Raw genomic sequence first — 9,358 nt, forward strand, 5'->3', positions numbered from 1 at the left:
GTATAACGAAGTATAAAGAAGTATATAGAAGTATATAGAAGTATAACGAAGTATAAAGAAGTATAATGAAGTATAATGAAGTATAACGCAGAATAAAGAAGTATAGAGAAGTATAACGAAGTATAAAGAAGTATAACGAAGTATAACGAAGTATAAAGAAGTATAACGAAGTATAAAGAAGTATAATGAAGTATAATGAAGTATATAGAAGTATATAGAAGTATAATGAAGTATACCGAAGCATATAGAAGTATAACGAAGTATAAAGAAGTATAACGAAGTATAACGAAGTATAAAGAAGTATAACGAAGTATAGAGAAGTATAACGAAGTATAAAGAAGTATAACGAAGTATAACGAAGTATTAAGAAGTATAACGAAGTATACCGAAGTATAGAGAAGTATAATGAAGTATACCGAAGTATAGAGAAGTATAACGAAGTATAAAGAAGTATAACGAAGTATAACGAAGTATAAAGAAGTATAACGAAGTATAAAGAAGTATAATGAAGTATATAGAAGTATAATGAAGTATACCGAAGTATATAGAAGTATAACGAAGTATAAAGAAGTATAATGAAGTATAATGAAGTATAACGCAGAATAAAGAAGTATAGAGAAGTATAACGAAGTATAAAGAAGTATATAGAAGTATAACGAAGTATAAAGAAGTATAACGAAGTATAAAGAAGTATAACGAAGTATAAAGAAGTATAATGAAGTATAACGAAGTATAATGAAGTATAACGAAGTATAAAGAAGTATAATGAAGTATATAGAAGTATAACGAAGTATAATGAAGTATAACGCAGAATAAAGAAGTATAAAGAAGTATATAGAAGTATAAAGAAGTATATAGAAGTATAATGAAGTATAAAGAAGTATAATGAAGTATATAGAAGTATATAGAAGTATATAGAAGTATAACGAAGTATAAAGAAGTATAATGAAGTATAACGCAGAAGTATAGAGAAGTATAACGAAGTATAAAGAAGTATAACAACGTATGAAGAAGTATAACAACGTATGAAGAAGTATAACAGAGGATAAAGAATTATAAAGAAGTATAAAGAATTATAACAAAGAATAACGAAATTTAACAAAATATAAAGTAGTATAAAGAATTGTAAAGAAGTATAAAAAAGAATAACGACATTTAACGAAATATAAATTAGTATATAGAATTGTAAAGAAGTATAAAGAAGTATAAAAAAGAATAACGAAATTTAACGAAATATAAAGTAGTATAAAGAATTGTAAAGAAGTATAAAAAAGAATAACGACATTTAACGAAATATAAATTAGTATATAGAATTGTAAAGAAGTATAAAGAAGTATAAAAAAGAATAACGAAATTTAACGAAATATAAAGTAGTATAAAGAATTGTAAAGAAGTATAAAAAAGAATAACGACATTTAACGAAATATAAATTAGTATATAGAATTGTAAAGAAGTATAAAGAAGTATATAGTATTATTAAGAAGTATAAAGAATTATAAAGAAGGATAAAGAAGTATAAAGAAGTATAAAGTGACATAAAGAAGTATAAAGAAGTATAACGTGATATAAAGAAGTATAAAGAAGTATAAAGTAGTATATAAAGTAATATAAAGAAGTATAAAGAAGTATAACAAAGTATAAAGAAGTATAAAGTAGTATATAAAGTAATATAAAGAAGTATAAAGTAATATAAAGAAGTATAACAAAGTATAAAGAAGTATAAGTAAGTAAGTAATTTTTATTTATATAGCGCTTTTCCAGATCAGGGTCACAAAGCGCTTAAACAATCAAAACAATATTCAATAAAGTATATATTTTAAAGATCAAGGTATAAAGAAGTATAACGAAGTATATCTAAAGTGTGTTTTATTCCAGAGATCATTCACCAGGAGACACAGATCTATAATCCTCAGGTGTTGTGAGTATCAGTGAGAAACAAGATTGTTCTGTGAAAGTTTAAATAAAGTTATGATTCAAACACGTTTGTCTCCTCAGCTCTCGCGGCGGCAGCAAGTTTGCTGTGGTGCGTTCAAAGACAGGTGAATGATGTGTTCAAAGACAGGTGAATGATGTGTTCAAAGACAGGTGAATGATGTGTTCAAAGACAGGTGAATGATGTGTTCAAAGACAGGTGAATGATGTGTTCAAAGACAGGTGAATGATGTGTTCAAAGACAGGTGAATGATGTGTTCAAAGACAGGTGAATGATGTGTTCAAAGACAGGTGAATGATGTGTTCAAAGACAGGTGAATGATGTGTTCAAAGACAGGTGAATGATGTGTTCAAAGACAGGTGAATGATGCGTTCAAAGACGGGTGAATGATGCGTTCAAAGACAGGTGAATGATGCGTTCAAAAACAGGTGAATGATGTGTTCAAAGACAGGTGAATGATGCGTTCAAAGACGGGTGAATGATGCGTTCAAAGACGGGTGAATGATGCGTTCAAAGACAGGTGAATGATGTGTTCAAAGACAGGTGAATGATGCGTTCAAAGACAGGTGAATGATGTGTTCAAAGACAGGTGAATGATGTGTTCAAAGACAGGTGAATGATGTGTTCAAAGACAGGTGAATGATGCGTTCAAAGACAGGTGAATGATGCGTTCAAAGACAGGTGAATGATGTGTTCAAAGACAGGTGAATGATGTGTTCAAAGACAGGTGAATGATGTGTTCAAAGACAGGTGAATGATGTGTTCAAAGACAGGTGAATGATGTGTTCAAAGACAGGTGAATGATGTGTTCAAAGACGGGTGAATGATGCGTTCAAAGACGGGTGAATGATGCGTTCAAAGACGGGTGAATGATGCGTTCAAAGACGGGTGAATGATGCGTTCAAAGACGGGTGAATGATGCGTTCAAAGACGGGTGAATGATGCGTTCAAAGACGGGTGAATGATGCGTTCAAAGACGGGTGAATGATGCGTTCAAAGACGGGTGAATGATGCGTTCAAAGACAGGTGAATGATGTGTTCAAAGACAGGTGAATGATGTGTTCAAAGACAGGTGAATGATGTGTTCAAAGACAGGTGAATGATGTGTTCAAAAACGGGTGAATGATGCGTTCAAAGACGGGTGAATGATGCGTTCAAAGACGGGTGAATGATGCGTTCAAAGACGGGTGAATGATGCGTTCAAAGACAGGTGAATGATGTGTTCAAAGACAGGTGAATGATGTGTTCAAAGACAGGTGAATGATGTGTTCAAAGACAGGTGAATGATGTGTTCAAAAACGGGTGAATGATGCGTTCAAAGACGGGTGAATGATGCGTTCAAAGACGGGTGAATGATGCGTTCAAAGACAGGTGAATGATGCGTTCAAAGACGGGTGAATGATGCGTTCAAAGACGGGTGAATGATGCGTTCAAAGACAGGTGAATGATGCGTTCAAAGACAGGTGAATGATGTGTTCAAAGACAGGTGAATGATGTGTTCAAAGACAGGTGAATGATGTGTTCAAAGACAGGTGAATGATGTGTTCAAAGACAGGTGAATGATGTGTTCAAAGACAGGTGAATGATGTGTTCAAAGACAGGTGAATGATGTGTTCAAAAACAGGTGAATGATGCGTTCAAAGACGGGTGAATGATGTGTTCAAAGACAGGTGAATGATGTGTTCAAAAACAGGTGAATGATGTGTTCAAAGACAGGTGAATGATGCGTTCAAAGACGGGTGAATGATGCATTCAAAGACAGGTGAATGATGCGTTCAAAGACGGGTGAATGATGCATTCAAAGACAGGTGAATGATGTGTTCAAAAACAGGTGAATGATGTGTTCAAAGACGGGTGAATGATGCGTTCAAAGACGGGTGAATGATGCGTTCAAAGACGGGTGAATGATGCGTTCAAAGACGGGTGAATGATGCATTCAAAGACGGGTGAATGATGCGTTCAAAGACGGGTGAATGATGCGTTCAAAGACAGGTGAATGATGTGTTTACAGTCACTCTGCATCTATGATCACATGCTTGTGTTTCAGTCACCAGAGCCAATCAGATGAGTCCAAACACTCCTGGGTATGTGTTGTGTATTTGATATGTTGAATACACACATGTCAGCTACACAAGTGTAAAGTACACACAGTTCATCTTTACACTTGTCATTAATCATGAAGTTCATTAATCGCGATGTAAATTAATTGTTATGTTGATAAATCGTTATGTTAATTAATCGTGATGTTGATCAATCACAAAGTGATTTATTGTTAAGTTTATTAATCGTGAAGTTGATTGATCGTGATGTTGAATAATCTTGATGTAGATTAATCGTAAAGTTGATCAATCGTGAAGTTGATTAATCGTAAAGTTGATAAATCGTGAACTTGTTTAATCGTAAAGTAGATTAATCTTGATGTCGATTAGTCACAAAGTTGATTAATCGTGAAGTTGATTAATTGTGAAGTTGATCAATCGTGAAGTTGATTAATCGTAAAGTTGATAAATCGTGAACTTGTTTAATCGTAAAGTAGATTAATCTTGATGTCGATTAGTCACAAAGTTGATTAATCGTGAAGTTGATTAATTGTGAAGTTGATTAATCGTGAAGTTGATTAATCGTAAAGTTGATAAATCGTGAACTTGTTTAATCGTAAAGTAGATTAATCTTGATGTCGATTAGTCACAAAGTTGATTAATCGTGAAGTTGTTTATTTGTAAAGTTGAATAATCATGAAGTTGATTAATTGTGAAGTTGATTAATCGTGAAGTTGATTAATCGTGAAGTTGATTAATCGTGAAGTAGATCAATTGTGATGTTGATTAATCGTGAAATCGATAAATCATGAAATAGATTAATCGTGATGTTGATTAATCGTGATGTTGATTAATCGTGAAGTTGATTAATCGTGAAGTTGATTAATCATGTAGTAGATTAATCGTGATGTTGATTAATCGTGATGTTGATTAATCGTGAAGTTGATTAATCGTGATGTTGATTAATCATTTAGTAGATTAATCGTGAAGAAGATTAATCGTGAAGTTGATTAATCGTGAAGTTGATTAATCGTGAAGTAGATTAATCGTGAAGTTGATTAATCGTGATGTTGATTAATCGTGAAGTTGATTAATCGTGAAGTTGATTAATCATTTAGTAGATTAATCGTGTAGTAGATTAATCGTGATTATGATTAATCATGTAGTAGATTAATCCTGATGTTTATTAATCGTGATGTTGATTAATCATGAAGTTGATTAATCGTGAAGTTGATTAATCATTTAGTAGATTAATCGTGTAGTAGATTAATCGTGATTATGATTAATCATGAAGTTGATTAATCATGTAGTAGATTAATCGTGATGTTGATTAATCGTGAAGTTGATTAATCGGGATGTTGATAAATCATTACGTTAATTAATCGTTATGTTAATTAATCGTGATGTTGATTAATCGTGAAGTTGATTAATCATGTAGTAGATTAATCGTGATGTTGATTAATCGTGAAGTTGATTAATCGGGATGTTGATAAATCATTACGTTAATTAATCGTTATGTTAATTAATCGTGATGTTGATTAATCGTGAAGTAGATTAATCGTGAAGTAGATTAATCGTGATGTTGATTAATCGTGAAGTAGATTAATCGTGAAGTAGATTAATCGTGAAGTAGATTAATCGTGATGTTGATTAATCGTGAAGTAGATTAATCGTGAAGTAGATTAATCGTGAAGTTGATTAATCGTGTAGTTGATTAATGCTGTAGCCATTAGCTCTGCATTGACTGATCATTATTTTCTGATCTTGATGTCGATCAATAAACTCTAGAACGTCAGAGAACGACAACAATCGTGTGTCAAGAGAAAGAGAAGAAGGTGAGACACACACACACACACACACACACACACAGACACACACACAGACACACACACAGACACACACACAGACACACACACAGACACACACACAGACACACACAGACACCCCCCCCACCCCCCCACACACACACACACACAGACACACACAGACACACACAGACACACACACAGACACACACACCCCCACACACGTTCACACACACACACAGACACACACACACACACACACACACACACACACACACACACACACACACAGACACACACAAACACAGACACACACAGACACACACACAGACACACACATTCACACACACACAGACACACACAGACACACACACAGACACACACATTCACACACACACACAGACACACACAGACACAGACACACCCCCACACACAAAGTTGTGTTGATGAACATGGACGTGTGTTTGTGTGTTTGTTCTCAGGTCATTACACAAACGAGGCAGGGATGGAACACATCTATGTGTGAGTCTCTGATCACTATTGATCCTGTACTTCAATCAATCAATCACCTGTCGATGACATCATCGTCATGACAACCATGATAACCATGACAACCATGATAACCCTGTTCATGTCGGTCCAGAGCTCCGATCTCAGTCAACGAGTACGAGAACGAGGACAAGATCCGAGGTTTGAACGTCAGGTCGATTCATTTGGATGTTTTGAAGAAACACTTTTGTTCTCACGTCCAGATTCAAGCGACGGCGTTTATGGGAACGTGGATCCAGAGACGGCGGACGGTCAGTTCGTCCTCGTTCTCTCGGCGACGCCACAAATATTCACTTTTTTCTTTCTCTTCCACAGACGACTACGAAAACTTTGAGTTCCTCGCAAAACAAGAAGGGATTCTAAAAAAAAACCAAGAAAGTAGAAAACAAACTGAACTAAATAGTGATGACGGTACGTGAATAATAACCTAGAAGTATAAAGAAGTATAAAGAAGTATTTATTATTATAAAGAAGTATAAAGTAATATAAAGAAGTATAAAGAAGTATAAAGAAGCATAAAGTAGTATAAAGAAGTATAATGAAGTATAATGAAGTATAAAGAAGTATAAAGTAATATAAAGAAGTATAAAGAAGCATAAAGAAGTATAAAGAAGTATAATGAAGTATAAAGAAGTATAAAGTAATATAAAGAAGTATAAAGAAGCATAAAGAAGTATAAAGAAGTATAATGAAGTATAATGAAGTATAATGAAGTATAAAGTAATATAAAGAAGTATAAAGAAGCATAAAGAAGTATAAAGAAGTATAATGAAGTATAATGAAGTATAAAGAAGTATAAAGTAATATAAAGAAGTATAAAGAAGCATAAAGAAGTATAAAGAAGTATAATGAAGTATAAAGAAGTATAAAGTAATATAAAGAAGTATAAAGAAGCATAAAGAAGTATAAAGAAGTATAATGAAGTATAATGAAGTATAATGAAGTATAAAGAAGTATAAAGTAATATAAAGAAGTATAAAGAAGCATAAAGAAGTATAAAGAAGTATAATGAAGTATAATGAAGTATAAAGAAGTATAAAGTAATATAAAGAAGTATAAAGAAGCATAAAGAAGTATAAAGAAGTATAATGAAGTATAATGAAGTATAATGAAGTATAAAGTAATATAAAGAAGTATAAAGAAGTATAAAGAAGTATAAAGAAGTATAAAGAAGTATAAAGAAGTATAAAGAAGCATAAAGAAGTATAAAGAAGTATAAAGAAGTATAAAGAAGTATAAAGAAGCATAAAGAAGTATAAAGAAGTATAAAGAAGTATAAAGAAGTATAAAGAAGTATAAAGAAGTATAAAGAAGCATAAAGAAGTATAAAGAAGTATAAAGAAGTATAAAGAAGTATAAAGAAGCATAAAGAAGTATAAAGAAGTATAAAGAAGTATAAAGAAGTTGTCATATTTTAATTTTGTCTCAAATTAATGTTTGTTGTCAGAGAAAATATATTTTACATTTAAACTCTTGTGTTTGTTCATGTGTGTTGTTTGTGTTTTTATGTGTGTTTGTGTATGTGTGTTGTTTGTGTTTGTTTATGTGTGTTGTTTGTGTTTGTTTATGTGTGTTGTTTGTGTTTGTTTATGTGTGTTGTTTGTGTTTGTTGTTTGTTTGTGTGTGTTGTTTGTGTGTTTGTTTATGTGTTTTTGTGTTTCTTAATATATGTTGTTTATGGGTGTTGTTTGTGTTTCTTAATATATGTTGTTTGTGTTTGTTTCTCTTCAGAACCCGACTACGTTAACGTGAGTGAATGACGTCAGAGCCGTTCATCGAGTTTGAATTGTCCGTGACCGAGTAACAATAAAGTTATTTTATTGACACGTGTGTTCTGTTTTAAATAAGAATGCTGCCCTCTAGTGGCCGAAGTATATAAATAACTCTCGGAAATATAATGAAGGTCTATGAGTAAAACGGATGTGACGTCACAGAGGAAGGTGCCCAAGAATCTGAGTCACGATAAAAAGTGTTTTAGGATTTGAGTATTTGAAGAATTTTATTTGACAAACTTCCAGGGAATTTAAAAACAAAAGCTACAAGTTCTGATGAATATATTTCGCGCTTCCTCACACTTGCTCCTCATTGGCTGAGATATTGGCGGAAAACGAACTCGTGTCCTTATAGGGCTGTGAGGCGGGGCCTGTTGGAAATTGACAGCACCTTCAACCAATCACAGCGTCAATTTAATTATATATATTTTTTAATATACTTCCGTTCACATAGTAAACATACATAGTATTCGCTGTACACGTAACATTAGTATTGTATTGTGCGTCAGACTTTAAGTTCCTTCTCTCATGCAGCATCCGTAGAGGGGGCGTGGCCATTGTTAAGACACCGTGGAGGGGGCGTGGCCATTTTTTATCATGACTCAAATTCATGGACACCTTCCTCTGTGACGTCACATCCGTTTTGCTTCTTCGATAAATATGGCGACGAGATTAAAAAAAATTGAAATAAATAAAGGTAGGATTGTTGGATTTAAATCAGGTTTATTTCCCTTATTTATTTACACCTTTGAGGATGTTGTTGCTTCTTTTAAACTGTTAATATTATATATATATATGTATACATAAATATAAATAGAACTTCGTATTTTTAATTGAATAATGAAGTTAAAGGTGAAAGGTGGCATTTGTTTTGACAATTTAATTTAAATGAGATGTTAATTATACGTACTTTTTTGGTATTGAATATAATTCAATAATAAATGTTGGCATCATAGTAACTCCAGACCGTACCAACAGAGCACGAGCTACTGGATCATGTTTCCAGTTGGTCACGTGATCGTCTGCGAGTCACGACGACCTTCAAAAATGTATCAAAACGTAGAATTTGATTTTCTTTCAATAATAATCGTCTGCGATCACATGATTCGTGGCTCTGAGCTCGGTTGGTTTGGTCTGGTGACTCCTTTACACCAACATCTATACTGAATTAAAATCAAACATTTTAAATGATCGAATTCAGATCATCAAGTATAAAGTACCATCTATACACCAGTAATATTTTAAAATATAGTTTGAAGT

General features: G+C 32.8%; 1 protein-coding gene across 3 annotated transcripts in view; it reads left to right on the forward strand.

Moving 5' to 3' along the window:
- Positions 1-8,150, forward strand: part of LOC148065684 (uncharacterized) — a 12,016-nt gene extending 3,866 nt beyond the window's left edge. For all 3 annotated transcript variants that reach the window (XM_087807589.1, XM_087807590.1, XM_087807588.1), the window contains 9 exons: positions 1,876-1,918; positions 1,996-2,039; positions 3,981-4,017; positions 5,761-5,807; positions 6,260-6,299; positions 6,421-6,467; positions 6,530-6,577; positions 6,642-6,737; positions 8,058-8,150. In XM_087807589.1, the coding sequence (XP_087663715.1) occupies positions 1,876-1,918; positions 1,996-2,039; positions 3,981-4,017; positions 5,761-5,807; positions 6,260-6,299; positions 6,421-6,467; positions 6,530-6,577; positions 6,642-6,737; positions 8,058-8,086 (431 nt within the window). In that variant the 3' untranslated portion in view covers positions 8,087-8,150. The remainder of the gene's footprint in view (positions 1-1,875; positions 1,919-1,995; positions 2,040-3,980; positions 4,018-5,760; positions 5,808-6,259; positions 6,300-6,420; positions 6,468-6,529; positions 6,578-6,641; positions 6,738-8,057) is intronic.
- The last annotated feature ends 1,208 nt before the right edge of the window (positions 8,151-9,358 follow it).

The sequence above is a fragment of the Callionymus lyra genome, chromosome 14 (genome assembly GCF_982586985.1).
Source record: "Callionymus lyra chromosome 14, fCalLyr1.hap1.1, whole genome shotgun sequence".
NCBI classification, from domain to species: Eukaryota; Metazoa; Chordata; class Actinopteri; order Syngnathiformes; family Callionymidae; genus Callionymus; species Callionymus lyra.